The following is a 26,948-nucleotide window of genomic DNA, read 5'->3' on the forward strand; positions in this document are numbered from 1 at the left end:
TCTATGGTGTGAATTCCATGGAATTCTCAGCCATAGGATTGGGGACTGCCGACATCATTGTGAAGAGGTACCAATGTTGTTGAAGAATGGTCATCTTAGAGAGTTTTTGAGTGACCGTGCCAAGAACAACTATGGGAGGAATCGGGATGTTGCAGAACAATCAAAACCGATTGCAGGGTCACCTTGTATGACGATAAATATGATCTTCAGTGGAGAAGAAGTAAATAGGGTGATATTTTCGGCATCACAGAAGATGAAGATATCGATGACTCATGGCAAGAGGGTCCAAGGTCCCAAAAGATGACATAACCTTCACAGAAGAAGATGTTGATGGACTTCTTCTATCGCACAATAATGCTTTGGTAATTTCTCTTAATGTTTTAGATTTTAAAATTAAATGTGTGTTGGTTGATCCAGGAAGTTCATCCAACATCATAAAATGGGGAATTATAGAGCAAACAAAGCTGACCGAAAATATAGTTCCGGCAACAAAGCTTTTTGTCAGGTTCAACTTAACTAGTGTGACAGCCCGGGGAGAAATTTTGCTGCCACACATACCGAAGGAATAACGAAGACCATCCTATTTGAAATGGTAGATGGCGAAATGGGCTATAATGTAATCCTTATAAGGCCATGGATACATGAAATGAAGGTTGTACCTTCAACATACCATCAACTGTTAAAATTTCCAACACCAGAAGGGATCAAACAAATCAGAGGAGATCAATCGGCTGGAAGGGAGATGACCGTAGTAACCGTTTTCAGTAGCAAGGGCAAGGAAATGGGCAAATAGCAATTACATGAACCAATGCCTTCTTTCACATCTATTAAAGATGAGGAGTCATCGATATTTTATCAGGTACAGAGGTCTTTTCAGGTACCAGATGAGACGAAGGCGGCCAAATCAATCGCAGAAGAGCTCAAACAAGTGGTCTTGTTCGAAGAGTTCTTGTAAAGAAAATTCCACTTAGGAACGGGGTTGAGTCCCGAACTCAGGTTAAAAATTATGAATTTTCTAAAATCTAACGTTGATCGTTTTTCATGGTCGCATTCAAATATGACAAGTATTTCATTAGAAGTGGTTGTCCACAAGATAAGCTTGGAACCTAACTTCCCTCTGGTAAGTCAGAAGAAACGATAGATAGTAGAGGTTAGAAACAAGTTTGTCAAGGAAAAGGTAATCCGGTTACTTTATATAGGTTCAATTCAGTAAGTAAATTACCCCGATTGGCTAGCTAACATAGTGGTAGTACCTAAAAAAATAATTAATTTAGAATGTGTGTAGATTATAAAATTTTAAATAAGATATGCCCCAATGACTCTTTTTCGTTGCCAAACATTGATCAACTAATTAATGCTACCGCCGATCATGAGTTAATGAGTTTTCTTGATGCTTATTTTGGGTATAATCGAATTAGGAGGGACCCGAAAAATCAAGAGGAGATATTTTTTATCACAAATTTTGGCACATACTTCTATAATGTGATGCCTTTCGGGCTTAATAATATCGGAGCCACTTATCAGAGGCTTGTTAATAAAATATTTGAAAAATAGATAGGTAAGACAATGAAGTTTATATTGATGACATATTAGTTAAGTCTCTTAATGCAGGAGATCATCTGAAACATCTCCAAGAGACATTTGATATTCTGAGAAAATACAACATGTAACCCGGAGAAGTGCGCCTTCGGAGTTGGTTACGATAAGTTCTTGAGGTTTCTGGTTTCTCAAAGAGGAATCAAAGTAAACCCCAATAAAATCAAAGCCATCAAGGATATCCCGAACCAGCTAACAAGTGTGAAGGAAGTACGAAGGTTGATCGGTAGATTGGCGGCTCTAAGCAGGTTCATCTCGAGGTCTTCGGAGAAGTGCCATCACTTCTTTTCACTTTTGAAAAATAAGAAAAGTGTCGTGTGGACTCCAGAAAGCCAACATGCACTGAAGATCTAACAAGGCACCTGCCTAGCCCTCCGTTGTTGCCAAAACCGAAAGAAGGTGAACAACTATTGACTTATTGGTGGTCTCGAAAGTAGCGGTAAGTGTTGTTTTGGTCCGGAAAGAAGAAGGTACACAATTTCCCGTTTATTATGTTAGTAAAATATTATCGAAAAAGTAGACATGATATCAGCACCTTGAAAAGTTTAGGGGTGCTTATCGGGCAGATATTTGTGTTAACAGGTTGGCTTATCGGTTATCGATTTATAAACGTAGTAATCCGCTGGCCATCCAATAAGACATCGGGTGGATTGGTATTGGATTATCGATTATCGGACGGGTTATCGGCTAAATCAATCAAACAATAAAAAAGAAGTTGAGAATTATAGATAAGAGAAAATTTGGAGTAAAGCATTACATCTGCTCGGTGCTCGCCTCTCTCTAGTCGAACATTTATATAATCTAGCTGGTTTTAGCAATGCTTCTAATAACAATTTTATGTACAGAGAGATATAGGCTTCTCAATCGCAATAGACAATTCTTGTAAAATAAAGCTCTTTTTTCTCGTAGATGGTAATGATGATCAACATCTTTTGTTGATTATATAGTTCGAGATAGTGGCTTAAACAAATGCACTCTAAATTATCACCAGTCCAAGGGGATTCTGTAAAGAATGAGTTCTCTAGCTTTTCAGAATAAAAGTTGTACCTTTTCCCTTTTAAGTTTCCATTAGATGAAGGCCAATGGACCACATAATAAAGAAGAAATTGATGGATATAACAGAACCAAAGTCCCTCCGAGCAATATCTTCCTGGAATTTACTAACTGATGCGGGATGAATTAAGATTTGATAAATTAAGGATTTAGGGTTTCAAATATTACTTTATATACATATGGGGTAAAAGTATAAATATACAAATTCTTAACGGGTTAACAGTTTATCCGATAAGAAAATTGAGTAATCTGCCCCCAAACTATTAAGCCGTTAATTATAAAATTTTAATTCGTTCACCAACCATTACCCCAATAACCTTATACTAATAAGCCAATAAGCCTTTTTTTTTGCGGTTCAGTTAACGGTTACAGTTCAGCTTTGAACAACCTTAGAAAAGTTGGCCTTAGCTCTCTTAGTTGAATCTCGAAAGCTTAAGTCTTATTTTCAATGTCATCCTATAGCCGTTGTGACAAACTTTCCCTTGAGGAATGTCTTTCATAAGCCTGAGTTGCCGGGTCATTTGGCTAAATGGGCAGTCGAAGTTAGTGAATTCGACATTGAATACAAGCCCAAGATTACAATCAAGTCATACTTTGTGGCCGATTTTAGTCCGGGATTAATTCCTTTAGCTGCTAAAGAAGCAGTGTTGGTATTGAGAACGGTATGTGGAGTTTGGACCTTATTTATGGATGGATCTTCCAACGTAAAAGGGTCCGGTCTCAAGGTAGTAATAATCATTCCTTCGAGGGAAACCCTGAGATGGGATATTAGAACTGTACCATTAACTAACAATGAAGCCGAGTATGAGGCTTTTGTTGGAGGACTTGAACTAGCTTGGGGACTAGGTTCCGAGGTCATCGAAATAAAGTGCGACTCCTAGCTGGTGGTGAACCAAGTATACAGAATTTTTGACACCAAGGAGGAGCGCATGCAACAATACTTGAACAAGGTTTAAGTATTACCTTCCCATTTCAGGGAGTGGTCAATCGTCCATATTTCAAGGGAGGAAAATGTGGAGGTAGAAGCATTGGCTAATTTGGGTTTGTCTATCGAAATGAAAGGGTTTGATGCTGGTGCGGTAGTTCAATTGTTGCATTTGGTGCTGGATGTGGACAACTACTGTGAAGTTAACTCAACCAACTTAATTTGGTATTAGAGAAATGAGTTTATAGAATATCTAAGGCATGGCAAAATGCCTGGACTATCCGAAAGCATCCTGGGTATTACGAACCAAGGCAGCTTGTTCCTGTCTTGTTGATGGACAATTATATAGGAGGTCGTTCTAAGTACCAATTGGCTCGATGTTTAGGGACGTCGGAGGCTGATTACCTGATGAGGGAAGCTCATGAATGAGTATACAGGAACTATTCCGGTGTAGACTCGTTGGTTCTTACATTAATTAGAGCTGGCTATTATTGGCCCTGGATGGAGCAAGCCGCAAAGACATTTGTACAAAAGTGCAATAAATGTGAAAGCCATGCACAATTAGTTCATCAACCGACAGAACTTTTGTATTCGGTGGTGTCACCCTGCAATTCATGAAATGGGGAATGTGCATGTCCCTTACCATAGGGACCGGTAAGGTAAAATTTCTTTTGGTTTTAACTGATTATTTTACTAAATGGGTTGAAGCAGGTGCTTATCAAAATATCGATGAATGAGAAGTGATCAATTTTATATGAGACTACATCGTTTGCCGGTTTGGAATACCAAAAGAAATTGCTTGTGATAATGGGCCACAGTTTATAGGTTCCAAAGTCACAAATCAAACGAATTACATCTTCACCATACCACCCGAGTACTAATGAAAAGGGGGAGTCAACGAACAAGGTAATAATCCAAAACCTTAAAAAGAAGTTAGAAAATGCTAAAGGCAAGTGGACGGATGAGCTACCAGTGTGTTGTGAGCAGACTACAGCGAAGTCGAGCACGGGTGAAACACCCTTCTCACTTGTATACGGGTTAGAGGCTATGATCCCAATGTGGAGGGGACCAACCTTAAGGTTTTCCCTAGCAAATGAGGAGAGAAACAATGAAGCGTTGTTGGTTAAACTAAATTTGCTTTAAGAGCACCGGAATCTGGCATATGTGAGGATGGTGGCACAAAAGCAAAGGATGGAAAGGTATTACAACGCAGAGCGACTCTATGATATTTTAAAGCCAGGGATTTAATTATGAGAAACGTAACTCAAAGTACTCGGGAAGTTAACGCCAGAAAGTTGGGACCAACATGGGAAGGACATTACCGGGTTTCACTATAACCAGTAAAGGTTCGTATGAAATGAAAAAACAAGATGGACTTAAATTCCAAGAAATTGGATCGTGACTCACCTCAAAAGGTATTATTGCTAAAGATTCTTGTTGATACTGAAAGTGTGTGCTGCACTCTTATTTCCTTTGTCCAATTTTTGTCCCAATTGAGTTTTTCTTGCAAGGTTTTTTAATGAGGCAGCAATGTAAATCATATTACGAATGAAGGGTCGTCGGCAAAAATAAGACTTTCAGTGTTCGAATTCTCATACTTAGCATCCGAACACTAGGGAAAACTGTTATACACAAAGACACTAAAAGTGTTAGAACCGGGATCAATTTCTTATCAGGATCGGGGACTACATAATCAACCCCGTAGAAATAAGTTGTACAAGCTAGCCATATGAATTGGCATCTTTATTTACTTAAGTAAAAGAATGTTTATGTAAATGTACTTTTGAAAATAGATGGAACAAATCAAAGTCCTTTTATTTTTATGTTATTTCTTGTCCGAATGATAAATTAATTTACTTTATCGTTTGAAACATTAAATGCTTGTGCCAAAATAAACTTGAGACTTCCTCTTCAAGAGTACCATAAACATAAGGGCCCTCTCTTATGAAACTCTCATAGTTAAAGGGTAGATTCTGAAAGTGTTAATGCCTAGAATCAAAAGCTATCGGACGTGAAAAGAATTCTCGAAGCTTTATCAATTAAATGAAAAAGAGTATTTTTTGCACAACACTTAAGCAAAGAATTTCTTTCATTAATTAAAATTCCAAACTCATAAAGAAGTTTTGGCATAGTTACAAAAGAAAAGAAAAATTATATACATTAATTCTTGCTTCCAAAACCCGAAGAGAGAGAAGAGTCTTCGTTTTCTTTATTAAGAGAAGGTTGTTCCGCTTCTAGTTTAGGGCCTTCATCTTTATCTCTATTTTCTTCAGCTTTCTCTTCGGTTCCCGAATATTCGGAGTTAGTATTTGAAGAATCAGAAGCAACGGGCCGAGTAGGGAGGTTCTTGCTAGCGGTTGTCTCCAGTTCATGAGCTTTGGCAATGCAGTCATCAATGTTTGCAATGCCTTTTCTCCTCCTCCAAAGTCTTCCTCTTTGTGTGATATATGGCATAAGCTTTCTTGAAGAGGATAGAATCTTCTTGGTCTTGGGGTTTCGCTTAGATTTTTTCAATCTTGGATTAGAGTTTTTCATTTTCAGGTTTCATAATGTTGATTTTAGAATCAAGCTCAACATTGGTGGTCGAGTGAAGTTGATTATACTCCACGACTCTTTTGAGTCTTTCTTCCATTCTTGCTCTCTTCTCCTCGACAACATCTGTCTCCTCGATTTTGGAGCATAAGCTAGCCTCCAAGTTATTAACTTGCTCCATGAAAGCATACTCATGCTCGGCAGCAGCAACCACAATATCATGCAATTCGGCCCACTTAGCCTTAGTATCCTTAAGGTCTTCATGTAATTGAGCAGATTCTTAGGTGTGGGCCATTTTATCTTGCTCGGATTACTGCAACTGAGCCTCAAGATCATCTATTTGAGCAATTTTTGCCTCCGTCATGGAGAGTCGCTCGACAAACTAATTCCATTCGGCTAGAAGCTGATCTCGTTCCGAAGCAAGCTCTTGCTTGTCCAGAATCAACCTTTGAAGGCCCTCGGAAGCAAGAAGGTTGGCCTGAAAAGGTTAAATCTAAAGTTATTAATGCAAAGTATAAATTAAAAAAGGATAGAAGAAAGTTAAATTGATACCTGCAGCGAACAATGCATGTTATTATTTAACAGATACTCCGTAGAAAGAGAGTCCATTTTCTCCAATCATTTTCTGTGGCCAGCGGATTCAGATAATTGGAAAGCTCTACTGGCTTGAAAAGTATATGACACTAATTCGAAATTGAAAGGATGACACTTCATTTTCTATGAGGGCCTTTGAATGGGTGCCGAGTAAGTTATTTTCCAAGTTTCCATGGTCGGGTGACCGTGGAGAAGGAGCATTTTCCATCTGTTCGGATGGCGCCGGTGGAGAGGAAGCAACTGGTGTAGAAGGAGAGGCAGTTATTATCAGCTTAGAAGTTAGTGGTGGAGGAAGGACAGTGACTGAACTCTTTTGACTAGAGGCATCTACATGAGCCGAAAAATGGGAATCGGTATTTTTCAACCAAATCCATTTCCGTAAAAAGTCTATGAACTTCTCCCGACGATGGTATTCGAAGCTCTCCCGGTTGAGCATCCAATTAAGCTGATAAAGATCTTTTTCTTCTTTGAAGAGCAACCAATTCATCATCGATTTCTTCGTCATCGAGGACAACTGTGGCCGTTCCGGTTGGTGTTCTTTTCAACTTCTTCTCTTGAGTCCCAGCCAAAGAGGCATGTTGGTTTCGTGTTTTTAGCCTGGGGACTCAGGGCGGAGGTACCTTCACCAAAAGTAAGAGTAGATTCACGAGCTCTCCTTTGGTTAAGGGCATTTCGCAGTAGCCGTTCGGCTTCCACCAGGTCATCGAGAGCCTAGATGTCAGGGAAAATGACGGATCCCTTCAGAAGTCCTGTGTGATACAAGAAGATAGTTAATAATTTGTTTCTAAGTTATATTGAAAAGCTGAAAGAAGGGAGGAAGAATTTTTGCTTACCATAGTTTTTGGCTTTCCATCCATATTTGGGAGCCATTTCTTTCCACCTTCGGGATTCTGATATAGTAATATCTAGAATTTTCTATATCCATTGGGCCAGATCTTGAACCCTTGGTGGTTTCCAATGAGTAGCTGGAGTAAGGAAAGTATAAGGTTAGTAATATGAAGGTGTTTTTAAAGCATAGAAAGGAAAAAGATGCCCGAAGACTTACAGAAAAGATTCCACGATTTAGGAAAAGTAGGTGTTGTGGTCGGGAGGATGTCCCTGGTAGCAATGAAAACAAACCATTTCATCCACTCACGATCGTTGTCATCATCAACACTGGTAAGAAGGGCATGATGACAACATTTGCTAAGTTTTAGCACATCTCCACAGAAGATCTTTGGGGATTAGAGGTTCATTATGTGTGCAAGAGTTATGGTTTCCCCGATCTCATAGCACAATGCGGAGGAAAGCCACCGTGCGGCATATTGATGGGTCTACTTGTGCAAAATAGATTTGGTACCGTTGGCAAAATTCTAATGTTAGTGGATCGATTTTTTTACCCATTCCCGAGGTAAAAGGGTATGTATAAACATACATGAACCCTAGTTTGGAGAAGGCGACCCTCTCTATTTCATCGGGGGAGATGATTTCAATATTGTTCCATTCGCAGACTTCCTTCACAATAGAGATGTTGGAAAGACGAATGGAAGAAGGGTACATATGAAAGTGCCCGTCACTTTTGGAGTTAATGGGATCTTTTTATTCTTGGAGGTCAGATTTGGTGTTAAGTTAGGTATGAAGGAGTTTACGGTAGGAGGTTCAGACTTGACATCAACCTCTTTTGTTTTGTTCTTCTTTGGACCTCCATCGAAGAGAAGTCCAGAGTTTCCGTGGACAACCGTGTTAGAAAATATGATGGTAAGAAATTTATGAAGAAAGATTTTACCGAGAGAATTGAGTTTTACAAGTAGGGTTCTAAGGTAAATCAGAGAAGAAGAAGGAGTTGTAAAAGTAAAGAGTGAAAGTTATGAGTAATGAAGAAGCTTATAGACGGTAAAAATTATGGTCATGATTACCTCGAAAACTGGCAAAAATATTTGCCAAATCGTGGGGTAACATGTGTTCGGGTCATTAAATGCGGAGAGGCGTGTATCATTTCAAGTGTCAGAAACTTGTCCGCTAAGGAAAGAGGTTTCTCTACTTCCAACTGACACTAAAGTATTGTCACCAAAAAGTAGGGGGACTATTTGTATGCGGTAAAATTGGTTGGTGCAGTTGGACGAATGAAGAGGTGAGACGTGAAGCTGAAAACAAGTAGGATGTGAGTCAGCAAATAGTCAATATCGGTTGCAAGCATGTGACCGTTGCTTGATGAATCCCGAAGATGGAGTAGCCGATGACAAAGATTCAAGAATTGACATCGGGTAGTATTCAATGAGCAACCATTATAGAGAATATCTACATTTATAGCCAATCGTTATGCAACAATCAACGATAGTTTTATTCTTATTCAAGAGAAGTTTGATTTGGGGATCTTGTCTCCCTAAATAAGAGTTATAAATAGGATAATTAGCATCCATTGTAGACACGAAACATTCTGTAAGCTTAAATCAACTCTCATCTTATAATACTATCTTTGTCTTTATTATTGAATATTGTTCCAGCTTCTGTCACTGGAGAGGCTAAGTTCATAACCAGGCTTGTATTTTCTTTAAATTTATTTCATAATCTTAATTTTGTTCTTGTTTATTTCATATTTCTGGATCAAATTAATTAATGTGTCTATAAACCACGCTACAAATTTTATATATATATATATATATTATATATATATATATATATATATATATATATATATATATATATATATATATATATATATATATATATATATATAGGACCCCTTAAATAATTTACTTGGCCCCTTCAATTACCAAAAGCCAAACGACAACATTGGTTGAGTTGAGAGTTTAAGTACCTTTCCTCAGTGGTTGGGCATATAACTTGACCCACCGAAGTCCGTTTATTAATTTTCGGTCCAATAGAAGCAAGTTTAACCTTTTGCCTAGCAGGTGGTGGCTTGTTGGGTGCCACGTCGCGTGCTAGATGCCACAGTTTAAGTCATGACATTGCCAACCAGGTCTTAAGTCCATAATTAAATTATTCACTAAGTACTAACAAATTACAAGACCACAAAAAAAAAAAAGATAATATTCTATCTATTAAAAGTTAGAACAAGCTCCTCAAATGGACCTAAAAGTATGTAGAGTTTGAGCTCATTCATATCAAGCCTCAAGGGCAAGGAACTTACTTGAACCTAACTAAAAGGTCTCGATCTAAAATAGACTCGAAAAATCTTAGTCCAACCTTATCAGATAAAGGACTAGACTAGGGCGACCGTGCAACCAATGCCAAATTATCGATTCTAGTCAATAAGCTATATTCCTCGTACCTACAAAATATCAACCAAACATAACATAAGTAATACCAAATTTTATATCAGGAATTATTTTTCAGTAGTCTCCTCAGTTAGAGTTCGTCGCACCGGGCTTGCTAGTGCAATTTACATCTCCTGTGTGGTTTGCGAGTTATTGCACAGTGAGCAGGTTACCCAATGCATACTGGAAAGGTAGCAGTTGCAAGTTTTCTTGGGAAATTTCCAAAAAAAAAAAATACCAAATTTATATTAGAATTATTTTCCTAATCTCAATAATACTGGCAACAAATAAAAAAAGATACAAATAACCCAAATATTAACATTAGTGCTACGATTCTATCCATATCATGTACTAGTACCTACTGGCTACGGTCTATGTAATGGCAACCTATCACGTGCTGATCTCTCTCTCTCTCTCTCTCTCTCTCTCTGTCGAAATTCCGTCCCAAAACTGTACTCACTTATTACTACCGATATCTATAAATAGAAACCTATACAAGTCAAAATCACCCAAAAGCACACTGGGCAAAGATCTTTATACTTTCGCCATAAAAAATCCACAAAAACCGACTTCACTTCAAAATTCAAATCAATTATTTTACTCATCTATAGGTCATTCATTCTAATTTGTTCACAAAACAAATCAATCAATATTATGAGGAAAAGGGAAAGGGAAAATCCATGTGGTGTTTGTGGGCATTATCACAAATACGAGGAAGGCGAAGTTTGTGGGATCTGTGGACACCGAATGCCTGCTGTTTCTGAAAAGGGGATTCAACTCAGTGCGTTCCCTTCTGAGATCTTGCCTGAGTTTCTATTTTTGGGTAGCTATGATAATGCTTCTCGTGCTGAGCTTCTCAAGACTCTTGGGATTTCTCGTATTCTCAATGTTAGTAGTATTCTTTTACTAATCTGTCCTCAATAAATTTTTCACTATTGGATTTAAATTGTGTACACTATACACTGACACTCCACAAATTTGTCACTATTGGATTTAAGTTATATACACTGACTAGGCTAATTACCATATTTATTAGACTATCAATTAATGCTTATCAAAAGTCTACCTTATAATAAGTAACCTGAGTACCTGATAGCGTAAGTAATCTTTGCATAGTATTAAACTCATTATTTATTATTGTTGGTTTTTTGGGTATTTCTTGGATTCTTGCGTTTTCTGTCTTTTGCTATTTCTTGGATTGTTGTGAATACAATCAAACCTCTCTATAACAACCATGTTTGTTCCGATGTTTTTTTGGATGTTATAGTGAAATGCTGTTAAAGAGGAAATATATTATTGGAGAAAACTTGGCTTTTATATATTACTGGCCCACTGTCTCTTCTCATCTTCTTGAGCCGAGGGTCTATCGGAAACAGCGTCTCTACTCCTCCGGAGTAGGGGTAAGGTCTGCGTACACATTACCCTCCCCAGACCCCACTTGTGGGATTCAACTGGGTTGTTGTTGTTGTTGGCTTTTATAGTGAATGACTGTTATATAGGGATGCCGTTATAGAGAGTTATGATTGTAGTTGCTTTTGGAATGAAATGGAATTAAATAGAGTGGGTCAGGAGGATTCATCTAGTCGACCCCAAGTCGCCAACTAATGTGGTTTTGCGCCATGATTATTTGATTCCTTGAGTTGAGTTGGTTTTGGAGTGTAACAGAACTAAATAGAGCGGAAGGGATGAACAAATTCATATTAAAAGAACCCAACTAATATGGGGTTGAGGCTTAGTCTGTTGATTGAATAATTAAATTGCTTTGGGAGCAAAAGTTGAAAGATTTAACAGTGTGTTGGGTGAAGTAGCAATCAGTAGACTTGTTCTGCTTGGCAATATTTTCTCTGATCAAAAGCGCGTGCCTGTGGTTGAGGGATTTGGGGATCTAGTTAGTATTTCTTGCATTAGCTTTTTAAGATATGAAATCACTCAACTTGATTGGCTTAACTCCTTAATACTTTGTCTAAAGAGAGCTGGATATAGGGGTGGATTTAAAGGCAGTGTCTGAATTATTACCTATTAAACTTTGGTTAAACTTTTTATACACACATATAGTCGGCTTATAAGCATTGGTTGCAAAATGCACCTGCTTAATATGCTGGATCTACTGGATTTGCCTCTGGTAGGATGGGAATGTACCCGAATTTCCTGGTCATATAGTACCTTTTGCCATCTTTTTCTTTTTTGAATATAGAAAAGGGAGAGCTTTCGCCATATTTTGATTAACCTAGAAGCAAACATCACTTAAGCACCCAAGGATGTGGCCTAGTAATAAATGAAGTGGGTAAAAACCATGAGATCTCATGTTCAATTCCCAAGATAGACAAAAAACACTAGGTGATTCCTTCCCATCTATCCAAGCTTTGGTGGATAGAGTTACCTGGTACCTGTTGCTGGTGGGTTGTAGTTGGTATCCCGTGGAATTAGTCAAGGTGCACGCCAGCTGGCCTGGACACCGTGGTTATCAACAAAAAAAGAAAAGAAAAAAAGAAGCAAGCATCACTTACACTTTCCACGAGTCACTCACACAGGATCTAGTGATGTGTTGGGAAAGGGGCTAGGAATTGAGTTTATCACTTTTGTTTTTCAATACTTATCAATGCCTATGTTTGAATCATGTAAGAAATCTTCCTTACTGGTTAGTACCGGCTAGATAATCATTCACAAGTTTCAAACCTAGCTTTGCCTTAGGTGCTTTAAACTTGCAAGAAATTAGGGTAGTGATTTTAACGTTAAAGATGGCCTTCCTTTTTTTTTTTTTGATAACCGTGGTGTTGGGCCAGCTTGCGCACACCTCGACTAATTTCACGAGATACCTGCCACTTCCCACCACCAACAGGTTCCAGGTAACTCTATCCACCAAGGCTTGGATAGATGGGAAGAAATCACCTAGTGTTTTTTGCCTCCGCTGGGACCTCATGGTTCTCACCCACTTTATTGACCACTAAGCCATACCCTTAGGTGCAAGATGACCTTTCCTTCTTATGAGGATACTTCTTGAAGGAGTAGCGGATAGGAATAGTGTAGGTGCGGAAAGATTGTCTCATAGGGGGCCAACAACAACAACAACAACAACATACCAAGTATCTATTATCCCACACCGTGGGGTCTGGGGAGGTTAGGCTGTACGCAGACCTTACCCCTACCTTGTGAGGAGGAGAGGCTGTTTCCAATAGACATAGGGGGCCATTATGTACAATAAACATGCTGTCAGCTAGGTGCAGAAGAGAAGCAAATGGGTGTCCTCTCTTACTTGAGCATTTAGTTTCTTTTCGTTCTTAGCTTTGTGAATTTGCAGATGTACCGTCATCTTAAATGAGGTACTAACTAGCAATGATTTTTAGTGTCAATACAATTTGTACCAAATCTACTTCATAAAAGATACTGTAACCCTTTGAAGAAAATGCTAAAATTGCAGATATAACCAGGGATTAGTCTGTTTAGCAAAGCACATATTACATTTGAATACCGGCCTTTTCTCTAGGAAAGGATCTGTGGATATGGTTCTTTATTATCTTATATTGTTTACCATTATATAAAAAGAACAAAACTTTTAGTATTTGCCACTTAGCCTGAAAAGGAAGGATGCAAGTGTGAGACGATGTAGCCTGTGCTAGGTGAGTGTTTGGGAGTTCTTTTTGTAGGTTTATGCTTGTGGGAATGCATGGTGGCTTGATTGATCTGTAGTTTATAGTTCATAGTTCTTCAAATCCTCAGTTATCAGTTATGATTGCTGAAAACCCTTTTTAGTGGTCGTCAGTATTTGATGACAGGAGGTTTGAGGGAAACAATGCTGCTTAATTGGATTAGATCTTCTTAAGCTCATGTCTAAGCATGTGCATGAGAAAAGTTCAATGTTTAATGTACTTGTATAATAAAATTTTCTGCTGGACCATCTTCATATGCATTATCTGTCTGGAGGTAAAAAGTCGTGAGTCAATAATGTGCCAAACATACCAAGGGTTATAGAAGTGATCAAGATAGTATGAACTTGCTAAAGTTGTCTCTGTAACTTTAGCAGTGGTTGTCACGGCTGTAACATGTGAGTGTGCTTGTACTTATGGAGTATGATGACATAAGGTACAATCTTGTAAGAATGGAGTTGCTGTTATCTCTGAATAGCCAAAACGGGAAGGGAAATAAATGCCCTCATAGGTCATAACATATTAGCTCAGTCTCTTTCTTTGGACCAACCAGTCCTATGCAAATAGTTCTACTGTCTTTTCAGATTTTGTGAGCTCTCTCACTCTAGTCTAGTCTAGCCTCTCTAATCTACTCTTTTTTGGATCGCTCCCAGCCCCTATCAGAACATCTTGTTATGGAGCTAGCTCTCTACTTTTGTTATCGCTGTTATCTTCTTGATGCCATTCAATGAATCTACTTACTTTATCACCAAAAAGAAGAAAAAAGTCATAACATACTAGCTTGGATTTTGGTTTTTATACCTTCATTTTATTCATTAAATAATTTTTAACTTACCAAAAAAGGAGAAAAGAAGATCCATTTCCAAAAAAAGAAGAAGAGCATAATTCCTTTTTTAGGTTGAGTGCTTGACCAGCTGTAGTGTATCCTGTTTTTATCTGTCTGTACATTATTGATTGAGAACCTTTTTTCCACCTTTAATTATTTAATTATATGATAACCTAGCACCAAACGAAACTCCCTATCTAAGAGCCCGGCAATAACCTTCCCCACTTTGCTCTCTTGGTGACTCGAACTCCCGACATATCATGGTTAGAGGGCCCTTGTTATTAGGCCTCTCCCATGTCATTATTGATTGGGGATCTTGATTAGCTATATTGCATTACTAATTAATGAAGGAAAAGGTGAAGTTTGCAGTTCCATTTTTTTCATATATATAATGGAAATTCCAAGACAACTTGCATACACCTCGACTGTTCTACCGAGCACTTGCATCCTCTCACCAGTAAAGATATTGGGTAATTGTACCCACCAAGGCTTAGTAGATGCAAAGGAATAAATTAGCTGTTTTCCCCCTGTTGGATCCGAATCATGTTCACACCCTTGGGTGCGAAGTCTGCAATCCCTTAGGGAAACTTAGCAGTTGAATATTTATATCACATAACAACTAGAACCTGATGAGGTTTTTATATTCTCAACTGAGTTGAGCTGCGTTATCTAGGGATTAGACTGTTAGATGTGACTGAAACGTCGCAAAGAGGTCATTGCTAATTTACTTCCCTATTCATTCTACTACACATGGCTGTTTTTTCTCTAATTTATTTATAATGCAATATAATGGTGAGAAGATCTTACCATCTAGAACAAACTGAAATATTCTAGTTCTCCTCTTGCCATTCTAATGTTCACTTGTAATTGGTCTTAAACTTTATGAAGTGGAAAACATGGTTAGGGATATGCCTATTCAACATGGACGAAATGTTAGAAGACACAGTTATGTTGAATGTTGACAGTACCTGTCTTGGAAAGGGTTTCTTTGCCAAATTCATGTCATTCTTTGGACTAGACACGAGGAATAAGGGGAGGGGTTTCGAATATTTTGCTAAATGATACTCTACAGTAGGAGATAGAAGTGCGAAAGGAGACCTTGGAAATCCTATCTGGAACTTGTTCAGTGGTTAAAAGGCCTTTTATGACTATAGATGATCTGTTTTTTAAAGAACTTATGATCTTTCTATTTACCTGGGGGAGTGACTCTTATCATTTTATTTGTTATTTTTTATTTGATTAGGCAACTCCCATCATTCTTTAAATTTGATACTAGAAGATGGATGAACAAATGAGCAGATGGGTAAACAAAAAGAAGCTATTGTACTTTAGACTATCTATAAGAGGAGACCATATGAAAGAATGTGAGGGATTTAAGAGGGGGGAATGTAAAGGATTCTTTGGCTCGTGACAGAGACACAACACATATACACACGCAGAGAGAGATTTTTCCCAGTGGCGGAGGGCAGGGTTGGGAAGAGGGGATGTTTGTGTTTCCATTTTTTCCTATGTCCCATTTTCTTCTAAAAACACGAATATGGCAAGTGTTTAGATTTTAGTAATGCCACATATTTTAACATTTTCTCAAGATAAATGATGCTGGTCTCACTAAGGACGTTTCTTTCTTTCTATATTTATTCGTATGGTATTTTGCTCCTTCGTATGGACTCGGATAAATGAACTAGATATATGTACTTTTGGATCCATAAAACCATAGTGGAAAGTATATACTTTTCTCTTGAATCGTATTAGATGTTTCTTTTTTTGTTTCTGGTACTTGAGAAATCATTCATTGACAAGACTTTCATGTGCTCTTTGTGGCCCATGTTCTTGATTGTTGACACTGAGTATTCACTTTTTATTTTGTCTATGTCAGACAGTACCTGCTTGTCAGAATCTTTATAAAAATTCGTTCACTTATCACTGCCTTCAAGATGATCAAAATTTGCCATTTGATGATGCTATCCAATTCTTAGGTGAGTATCATTCTCTTTACTTTGTTAAACCTAGTACATCTAATCTTGATTTGGAGATCTATGAGACATTTCTTTTGTTTTTTTAAATGAAAAGGTAGGGATCTCTATGAGACCTTTCTCTTTAAAGCAGTTCTTTAGTTTGGTCAATTATTTGCTGTTGCAATCCTCTTAAGGTGCCTCGTTCATTGGAAATTATGGAGTGAGGACTGAACTGTGTGAACAAACTAATACTGCATACAATTATGTCTCAATCCCAAGTAAGTTGGGGTCCGTCATATGAATCATTATTGTCTATGCCATTCCAATTAAGCCTGTCTTTGTCCAATATTATAAATTATTAGTTTCTCTAGCTGTGTAGCACAAGAAGCTTTCCACATTTTTTCTGGCACATAAATCGCGGACAAGACTATAAGAATCTTAGCAAACAGTGGACCTAAAGTAATGTACTAAGCTGACTAAAATCTTATCCCAAATAATTGGTATCGTCTATATAGATCTTTTCCTTTCATTTGTCCCTATTTTTGTTAGCTCTGCATGAATCCAAGATGTTGTAGGTCTATAGATAATTTCATTCCATGTGATTTTAGGCCTACCTCGTTCCCTTTTAACACCTTCAATCTCCAAGATTTTACTTATATGGACTGGTGCCAGTGCATCTGCAGGTCGACATAGGACATGAGCAGATCATCTTAAGGGACATTCTCTCATTTAATCCATCACTGGTGCTACTTGCATTTTATGCTGAATGTGATTATTTGTAATCTTGTATGATCACACATCCATTTTAACATTCGCGTGTCTACGGCACTTGTCTTGTGGATATGTTGGGCTTTGAAGCTTATTATTTATACAAACTAATAATAATCTATCACCAAACAATTTTGTTGATATTGCAAAATGTGATATTTAGGCTGTAGTGTTGTTTAATGGAGTATTCTTCTCCATATGAATAGAAATAATATAACAATTATGGTATAAATAATTCTGACTAATCCCAAAATCAAAAGTTCAACCAAACACGGGATAAAATAATTCCGTATTTTATCCCGGAATTATTATCCCTTATCCACAAACCAAGCCACCCCGCGAATGTGTGGCCATAGCGAGTTAAACTGCTATATAATCGTGGCCTCATGATTTTAGCATTTGCTGATCACTTTGGTCTTTGTAGTAACAATGTGGCTGAAGCTATGGCAATTCTTCAAGGATTGTGTATCTGTATTGATAGAGGATTTCTTAAGACTATTGTTGAATCTGATTCTCTTATGTTGGTTAATATAATCAATAAGAAAGTCAGACCTCCATGGCAAATTCATAGCATCATAGCACAAATAGGAGAGTTGATACAGAAGGGATCCTTCCTTTTTGTTCATGTATTCAGGGAAGGAAATGTGATTGCAGACCAAATGGTAAGTTTGGGTGAGAAAGTCAGGAACCAGATTGTCTTCACTGAAGATCTTTCTTTGCCAAGGCAAGTTAGAGCTTACTTGAAGCAAGAACAGGATGGCTTCCCCAATTTCAGATTTAGGCAAAAGAAAAATCTATTCTCTGTTAGTAATGGCTGAGATGAAGGATCTTATATATGTTATACACTTCAACTGTTTTGCTTTGTGCTTTATAGTTGACTCTTCAAATATTGTAATGGAGGAGTCCTCCCATATCTTAGCTACAACTCTTTTGCATTTTTGCATAGGAATGCCTAGCAGCACTGTTCATCATACTCTGGAGGCTATGGTTTATGTCCTCCTCCATGTACTTCTGTTATTTGATTTATATACAGGTTAGGGCTATTCCTAACTCCCACCAACCTGGTGGATCGTTTGAAAAAAAAAAAAAAAGGTTGAGTTTTGTTCTCTGCTGGACATTGAATGGTAGCTTTCTCTAGTTGAATGTTGAGCCATGTAACGTTTGATTATCACAGATTTGTTTACAACAGGTTCACCTGGAAAGACGATCTTGTTTTTCTTTCTTTTTTTAGAACATTCTATTAAGGTTTCTTTATACATGTATTTCTACATGACAGCATTTAATATGTTTCAACTCAAGCCTCCGTTTACATGTCTCTAGCTGTTGCATCATTACTAAAGAAGACACCGTCAGCCTTGACTGCTACAGTAGATATCATGCTTATGACCTCAAGCTTGTTCTCCAGTGATCTTTCATGTTTTGTTGGAGGCATTGTGCTGACTAATCTGAGAATATTTCTTTTTGTGCAGAAGAATGTGAAAAGGATAGGGCTCGTGTTCTTGTGCACTGCATGTTAGGCAAAAACAGGTAAGGAGATTAATTATCAATTTTTCACATAAACCTTTTTACATTTTGCCTTTTTCCTTTCGTGTTTGTGCTTTATCCTTTTCTCCTCCATTCTCTTGTTCTCCCTTTGTGGTTTTCCACAATTAAGGTATAGATGTTAAACTTGTGCTCTTTTTTCAGCTTCCTCTCAGAAACTTAAACAACTTTTAGTGCTAAAATAATATTTCTCACTGAGAATGATAAGTGCAGTTTACTGTTACAGCAGTTTTGTGGAGTGGGATTGTCCTTGAAGAAACCACCATTTTGGTTTGTGCGAGGTTTTTATATGTAGAACTCATAGACTTGTGCTTTTTTAATAGGTCGGCAGCCATTGTAATTGCTTATTTGATGAAAAGTAGAAGATGTAACCTTGCACAGAGCCTTCAGTGGGTGAAAGAGCGAAGACCTTCTGTTGACCTAACTCAAGGTCTACATACTCTGCTATCTTTATAAGGATTTCTTCTTTTACATACAGTTGTAAAGCTAAAATATTAAGGTACTAACTCTACACATTCTGAAAAATGCAAATCTGTGAGATGACAAACCCTGGTATCCTTATAGTTAAAGAGGCCAGATAGTTGATCTTGATTTTGGATGCTATTTTCATACTCGAATGGTAAATTGAAAAAATAGGGATGGGAAAAACTGCACAACATTAGTGCATCGTTGGTGGAATAAACTGTGACCAAGCTAATAGAGTTAAGTCATTATGAGTGCAAGCGTAGTGACTTCTAGAATTAGAAGATCAGAGCCCGTTAACCTTTGTGTTGGTGAGTTGCCAGCTCACAAAACCTTTCTTTCTTCACTTGGGCTGTGGCTGCTCTTTGAAACTGATATTAGTTAAAAAGTTTACTTCTAGCTTTGCGTCTCTCTGACGCCTTCTTTTCTTTATGTCTACAGAGGTCTACCAACAGCTACAGAAGTACGAGCAAAAGATCTTGGCGTCACTTGAGAACCAGCCCTGCCCTGTCATGCCATCCTTCCCTTCTCCTGTGACATCCTTCAACTTTGGCTTCCCAAAGCCCAGCGACCCCATTCCTGCTCCAGCCTTCAATAATTCTAGTGCTCCTTCACTTTTTGCCCGTCCTGCTTTTGACATTCCTCCACAGGAATTCACTTTTGGTGCTGCTCATAATCAGGGCAACGTCTCACAAAGCCCTCTGAGTGCCGATCAAAATCCAAATGGTAGTGACATTTCCATGGATGGTTCGTGATACTACATGCCTTTTTGCCTTGTGAAAAGTCCTCAACTTCAACGAGTATTCAGAAAGTTATGCCAGTTGCTGACGCCAAGAGACCAAGTTTTTCAGAAGTTTGGATGTAAAGTGGGAGTAAGTGCCTTATACATCACTAGATGTAGAGTTTGACATCCCTGTAACTTGAGGTGCCATCAAATGGACTCGTTATTCAGGAAATCCAACTTTTTCTAATCTGTACAAGATATTAAAGACTGTTTTCGCCTGGTTCCTTACTACTTGATATTGTGTAGAAAAAGACTTGTTATATTACAGCAAAGGTAGGTGAAATTTGTTAGTAATATTTTCCTTTTAATACCAAGTCTCCTGCTGAGCAGTTGCTTTACATATTTTGTGTTAAGTATAGTTAGACTCTAAAAAACCAGAACATGTAGATGCTAATGATCATAGATGGTGGATGTCCAAAAAACCAATCTTTCTAGAGTTAAACCCAGCCCCAGTATAAATACATCAAAAGAAATTTGGCTCCCAACTTTTGCTCTCGTATTGCAAAAGGAAGAAATTGAAGATATTCCCTTCTGAAAAAAGCTTCTCAGATTCCAAGATGACCCACCACAAAGATTTTGGAAAACATTTTCTCTAGGTTCCTGCTATAAAGAATAGGGTATATTGGCATCTATTTCGAAAATCACAGTTGACAAATACTAGCATAAGTGAATTGATCCTACAAGAAATTGCTTCATTGCCATTCAATTTGGTGTATGCATAGAATGAATATCAAAAGAAAAAGTAGCAAGTCAGGAGAACCACACATATTGCCATTCATCCCAAAAAAAAGCAAAAGAACTTCTAAAGTTTCAAGACTAATGAAACAAGCAAGTGGGGTACTACAGTAAATTGGTGTGTGACCACACATGCTATTCCTCTTTATCATGATCAATCGTTCCCTTAGAATAATTTGACTTCCATTTTTGTGTTTGGTATTTTGCAAACAAATTTATTCGAAAAATATTTAGATCTAATTAGTTGCTTCAAAGGGGAGTCTTGGAGCAACTATCAAGTTGTCTCCGTGTGACCTCTAGGTCACAGGTTCGAGAAGTGGAATCAGCCAATGATGCTTGCATCACGGTAGGCTGCTTACATCACACCCCTTGGGATGCGGCCCTTCCTCGAACCCTGCGTGAGCGCGAGATACTTCGTGCACCGGGCTACTTTTATAGTTGCTCATTTTACATCCTTCTTAGTACTTGATGCATGATTTATCAGCCAAGTGTTTACCTAAGTTTGCACCCAATTAATTTTCAAGTTATAGCTATAGTTAGAGTTCTAGGATTAGTTAGTATTGTCATTATCTTGGTCTGCAACTGACATAAGAATAAGATAAAAGATCTATCATTTGATGATAATTACTCAATATGCTAGCTTCGTTGTTTAATTATCCAGTATGTGAAATTTACTGGCTAGATTAATCTTGAATCGCGCCGGATAGACTCACTAAAGAAGGCGATTAGACCCTCCCTACCGAAAAACTCTATAAATTTCAAAAGTTGATTTAGTCATGGATTGAATATCTACAATGAGAAGCTGGTTAAAAGGACAGTCCGATGCACAAAGCATTTCGCATTTATGTAGAGTCCGGGGAAGGGCCGCACCCTAAGGGGTGTGATTAATCCTGAATCAACACTGGATAGACTCACTAAAGAAGGCAATTAGACCCTCCCACCGAAAATCTCTCTATAAATTTCAAAAATTGATTTAATCATGGATTAGATATCTACAATGAAAAGGGGAGTCTTGGAGCAACAGTAAAATTGTCTTCGTGTGATCTATAGGTCACGGGTTCGATACGTGAAAGTAGCTACTAATGCTTGCACATTATGGTAGGCTGTCTATATCACACCTCTTAGGGTGCGGCCCTTCCCCGGACCCTGTATGAATACGGAATGTTTTGTGCACCGAACTGTTTTTTTTTTTTTTTTTTTTTTCCTACAATGAGCAGCAGGTTAATTAGTTTGATTTTCATATCATAATCAGAGATTCACAGGAATGCTTAGCACGTTCACCATAGCATGTTCCTTTCATCCTTTGATCTCTTTTTCATATCTTCTTGCTCTTTTTTATTTATTCATTTCTCCACTCTTTTGGTATTATCTCATAATCTACGTGTATGGCTATGAGTGTTAATGGCTTTTAGTGTTGCTCACGTTTGTACACTATAATGTTAGGCTGAGAGAAATTCAAGGAAGCTCTCTCATTCTTCACAACACAAGAAACTGCATTAACCAAATCAATTCAGAGAGAAAGAAAAAAAGAAAGAATTTTCCAACTACTTTTTCAACTAACTTCTCTCTCTCTCTCTCACTCACTTTTCATCAATCTTGAATCCAAAAAACAGTTTTTTTTTTTACAATCTTTTTTTCAAGATCCCAAAAAAGTTGACAATCCAAGAACCCCATCCTCTTCAAACAAAAGGATTATTCTTCTTTCTTGTGTTTTTTTCCCTCTAAATGATCATAATTGCCTTTTGGTAAATGCCAATGTGATCAAATTGGTTATACACATTCTGTATTTGAATCAAGAAAACCAGAGTTGAAAAAGAAATATGCCAAGCAAGTTAAAGAAGGCAATTGGTGCAGTAAAAGATCAAACAAGCATTAGCCTTGCAAAAGTTGCAAGCAATACTTCCTCAACCCTTGAAGTTGCTGTACTCAAAGCCACAAGTCATGATGATGTGCCTGTCGACGATCGATATGTTCAAGAAGTCATCAAACTTGTCTCCTCCAACAAAGCCTATGCAGCTGCCTGTGCTCGTGCCATTGGCAAACGTATTGGTAGAACGAGGAATTGGATCGTTGCCCTTAAATCGTTGATGCTTGTCTTAAGAATTTTCCAAGATGGTGATCCTTATTTCCCTCGAGAAGTTCTTCATGCCATGAAACGAGGGGCCAAGATTCTCAACCTCTCTAGCTTCCGCGATGATTCCAATTCTAGTCCATGGGATTTCACAGCTTTTGTTCGCACGTTTGCTCTGTACCTAGACGAGCGTTTGGATTGTTTCCTTACTGGAAAGCTTCAAAGAAGGTACAATAATCGCGAAAGAGAAAATTCTAGCAGCCATTATAGGACGAGTATGAGTAGTCGAAGAAGGGGTGATGAGCCTGTTCGTGACATGAAACCAGTAATGCTGCTCGACAAGATTTCATATTGGCAACGATTGATTGAGAGAGCAATCGCTACAAGGCCAACAGGGGCAGCTAAGACGAATCGTCTTGTCCAAATCGCTTTATATGCTGTTGTTCAAGAAAGTTTTGATCTTTACAAAGATATATCAGATGGGCTTGCTCTTGTTCTTGATAGTTTTTTCCATTTACCATATCAATCATGTGTAAATGCATTCCAAACTTGTGTCAAAGCAGCTAAACAATTTGAAGAAATTAGTGCTTTTTATTCTGTGTGTAAAAGTATTGGAGTTGGTAGGACATCAGAATATCCAAGTGTACAAACAATATCAGAGGAATTGATTGAAACATTACAAGAATTTCTCAAAGATCAATCTTCATTTCCAGCAAATACACCAACCAAATCACATTTGCTTCTTCCAGGACCTGGTGGATCAACGAGGACCACGAGCAGCAAACGTGATAGTTATGGCGGACAATCTGAGTTTTCATTGGCCACAGAAACGACAGAGCCATACTCGGAGAGGAGCATTAATTCTGGTGTTGATTCGCGTTGCACATCATTAGAAGATCTAATAAGTGCAACCGAAACATGGAAGAGTCCAGCCAATATTTCGATTGATTTGGAGGCTTATTCTGATATTCAATTTGAGAAGCAGTTGCATGAGAAGGACGATACGGGGTCTACTCATTCATTGCCTGTGTCAAATTCAATGGTTGATCTTGTATCGTTACCAGATTGGCAAGGATATGATGAAGACGACGAAAGAAAACAAGAAGAGGATAAACAACAAAAGCAGGAGGCAGTGAAAGATCAAGAAATCAACAAAGAAAAAGCTGCACATGGACAAGAACATAAACAGAATCCATCATTAGATTCTAACTCAGCAAAAGAATGGGAACTCGTGTTAACTGAGGCGATACCATCAACATCTTTCAACGCGTTCCCTGAACAGCCAAAAACAGAACATTTGCCTAGAAATGAAGCAAAAGGGTCGTCTACTGAGGCGATAATAACACCATCAGCATCTTTCAATGCGTTCCCAGAACAAGGACAAGAAAACACGCCAACAAATGAAGCAAAAGGATCATCAGCTGAAGAGGTTTCTTCAAGCAATGGCTGGGAGTTAGTATTATTCGAAAATATTCCACAAGCACAATCGACACAATCCATGCCTAGTACAACGAACAACGTTAACAGCTTCAACTTCGCCACTTTGGACGAATTGTATAATCAGAATCCAATGCCAATGTTTCCAAATGGTGGCCAAAATACACAATATACAGCTAGTACAAACAACTTTTGGAATGATCAGAATCTGTCCTTGAACTTGCCACCTCCAAATAATGGGCTAAATGCATATACTCATCAAAATCCAGTTTTGCCAGCACCTCAACACTACAATCCATTTTTACAAGATACATCAATGGACTTGGCCATGGTACCGGTCACGACTGCTACCACCACTGCCACTGCCACATACCCGACTATGGCCACCAATGCTCCATTTACATTTCCGACGTCTACTGACATGTTTTCATCATCAACTCCAGCACCTACATTCCAAGCAACTCCAACTTTTACTGCTCAGAATTCAACTTCAGGGGCAGTGCAGAGTAGCGTGGAGGATCCATTCGCGACGTTTTCAAGTAGTGATCAGATGTTTAATGGCATTCCGAATGAACAGAATTTGTTGCATGAACAACAGTTATGGTTGCAGAACCAAAACAAGATCATAGCAAAACATATGGCTTGATTTATATACGTGTGTAAAATGAATAAATCTTGTTGTTATGTTTACATTTTTGCTTTTATTAATTCTCCTCCTTTCCAGTATGACTACATTATTGCACCATTTTTTGTTCAGCTTACTCCGTCTCCGTGCATCTAGTTTGTGAAAAAATGGCTCAAAAATCAATCAATTAAAATGTAATCCTCGAAACATTTTAACTATCAAATGAATTGTCTCACTTAACAAATTTACTAGTGTAATCAAATGGTCTAAAACTACTATTCATGCATTTTACTTCCAAATACTCTTTTTCAATTTAAATTCTAAAGATTTTTTTCTTCAACTTCAATCAAATATTGTCCAAACGCCCCAAATATAAGTAGTCGGTCATAGATATACAATGTTCTATATCAGGGGTGTGTTTGGTACCGAATTCAGAAAATGTTTTCCAATTTCTCATGTTTGGTTGGTTTCTCTAAGAAAAAAAGTTCTTTAAAAATCAGAAAAATAACCTCCTTGGTGCGAGTAGCGAAAATAAGTTTTATAAGTGGCATTTCACGCTGATTGTCTCCTCCCCAACCCCAAACACCCCATCCTAGGGGTGGCAAGTGGGCCGGTCTCGTAGGCCGGGGTTCCGGTCCGGTCCTGGTCCTTAAATAAACGGGCTTAGCGATCCCGGGCTAAACGATATTTTTTTAGGAACCGGCCCGAGACCGAACCTATGAACTCATGGTCCCGGGCTAAACGGGCCGGGCTCGCAGGGCTAAGTGGGCCCAACGGCTAAATAGTGATTTTTAAAAAAAAAATTAAATAGAAATTAGAGACAAAAAGATATTAAAGAAATATATAAGGCAATGCAAATTTATTATAGAATTATGAAATAATTTTTTAATTCAAATTTAAAGACAAAAATATTGTAAAAAGATATTCAAAGCAATGCCTTGTAATTTTATTATAACAATAAAAAATATGGCAATATCTTTCTTAGTCTTCCTCCTATGGAATGAGCACAACAAGGTGTTAATACCACTATTGAGAAGAAAAAGGAGCTAATCAAGATGTGCCAAAATACAAGTTACATAATACATACTAATTTTTGTTCATACAAGTTACATGCTATCTCTTACAAACTTCATAAACCCTTCAAGGTTCGGAGGAGTTTTCGTTGGTGGTGACGGAAAAGTAGCTTGGTCATCGTCGCTTCCATTGTCGGGCGAAGCAGCATCCTCAGCAAGTTCAGCTAGCATTTTTTTCGTAAGCTTCGTCTTCCTCTGGTTGTGATTCAGCAAGTCCAAAATTTTTTCTTTCCGAACGGATCCGATCTCTAAAATGTATTGATTTTTCCAAGCTCTCCCTCATAAACGCTCTATAATCACCAATTTGAAGTCTTGCTTGTTTGAAGCGCTCTCCGATGCCACTGTTGAAGCTTGAATAGTTAAAATATCTCGGGCCATCCTTGAAAGAACCGGAAAGTATTTTTTTTGTCCTTCTACTATTGCAAAATATTAAAGGAGCTGTCGGGATTCACTTCCTCAATTTGCTGCGACAAATAAACTTCAAGCTCATTTAGTTGTGAAAAATCATTACTACTAGAACCAAAAGAACTCCTAAACCCCGCCCAAGCACTAAGTGTTCTTACTCTCGCAGTTCTTTTAGAAGATTGAGAATCAGAAGAAGAAGGAGTTGGAACATTTGGTCTAGCATGATTTAATGCAACTTGATAAGCATTATAAATAGTTTGAGCATTTATTCTAATTGAGGCTATTGCTTTCGGAAGTTTAGGTAACCCATAATCTTCAAGTGCTAAATTATTACAAACAGTTTCATACCAAAATCGAGGACCTCCTAATTTCATACAAGGATTTAACAAAGCAGCAACACCATAAATAGGGGGAATAGGGAAAAAATATTTTATAAAATTTTTTCTCATAGAATCAATAGCAAGTTTTTAAATTTTCCCACCCTTTGAAAAATGAGAAAACAAATTTGCAAATTCTGCAATATAAACTAAACAGTTAGAAATAGTAGGATAATATTGCGCAGAAAATTCATTTGTAGCAATATAAATTTTTTTTAAAAAAATCAACAAGCATTTTAACATTAACCCAATCCCCGTTCATAAGGTGCTCGTCATCATCACTTACA

The 26,948-nt window shown here is 37.9% G+C and overlaps 2 protein-coding genes across 3 annotated transcripts; both read left to right on the forward strand.

Annotated features, from left to right (window-relative positions):
• The first annotated feature begins 10,361 nt into the window (after window positions 1-10,361).
• LOC109216085 (protein-tyrosine-phosphatase IBR5-like) lies at window positions 10,362-20,276 on the forward strand. Of its 2 annotated transcripts, none has more exons than XM_019380216.1 (5): window positions 10,362-10,845; window positions 16,304-16,403; window positions 18,623-18,677; window positions 19,016-19,122; window positions 19,596-20,276. In XM_019380216.1, the coding sequence occupies exons 1-5, from the start codon at window positions 10,612-10,614 to the stop codon at window positions 19,907-19,909; spliced, it is 810 nt and encodes a 269-aa protein (XP_019235761.1). In that variant the 5' UTR covers window positions 10,362-10,611; the 3' UTR covers window positions 19,910-20,276. The 2 variants fall into 2 exon arrangements, with proteins under 2 accessions (XP_019235761.1, XP_019235759.1); XM_019380214.1 differs by having other exon boundaries at window positions 10,363-10,845; window positions 18,620-18,677.
• Window positions 20,277-22,077: 1,801 nt separating this feature from the next.
• Window positions 22,078-24,935, forward strand: LOC109216086 (clathrin coat assembly protein AP180-like). The gene has a single exon (XM_019380217.1). The coding sequence runs from the start codon at window positions 22,494-22,496 to the stop codon at window positions 24,825-24,827; it is 2,334 nt and encodes a 777-aa protein (XP_019235762.1). The 5' UTR covers window positions 22,078-22,493; the 3' UTR covers window positions 24,828-24,935.
• Window positions 24,936-26,948: the final 2,013 nt, after the last annotated feature.

Source organism: Nicotiana attenuata, unplaced genomic scaffold (assembly GCF_001879085.1).
Source record: "Nicotiana attenuata strain UT unplaced genomic scaffold, NIATTr2, whole genome shotgun sequence".
Taxonomy (NCBI): domain Eukaryota; kingdom Viridiplantae; phylum Streptophyta; class Magnoliopsida; order Solanales; family Solanaceae; genus Nicotiana; species Nicotiana attenuata.

Coding starts and splice junctions, on each gene's coding strand:
- LOC109216086 (XM_019380217.1), top strand. CDS start 22,494: ATGCCAAGCAAGTTAAAGAAGGCAATTGGTGCAGTAAAAGATCAAACA.
- LOC109216085 (XM_019380214.1), top strand. CDS start 10,612: ATGAGGAAAAGGGAAAGGGAAAATCCATGTGGTGTTTGTGGGCATTAT. Junction 10,846..16,303: donor GGATTTCTCGTATTCTCAAT/GTTAGTAGTATT, acceptor TGTCTATGTCAG/ACAGTACCTGCTTGTCAGAA. Junction 18,678..19,015: donor TGCATGTTAGGCAAAAACAG/GTAAGGAGATTA, acceptor CTTTTTTAATAG/GTCGGCAGCCATTGTAATTG.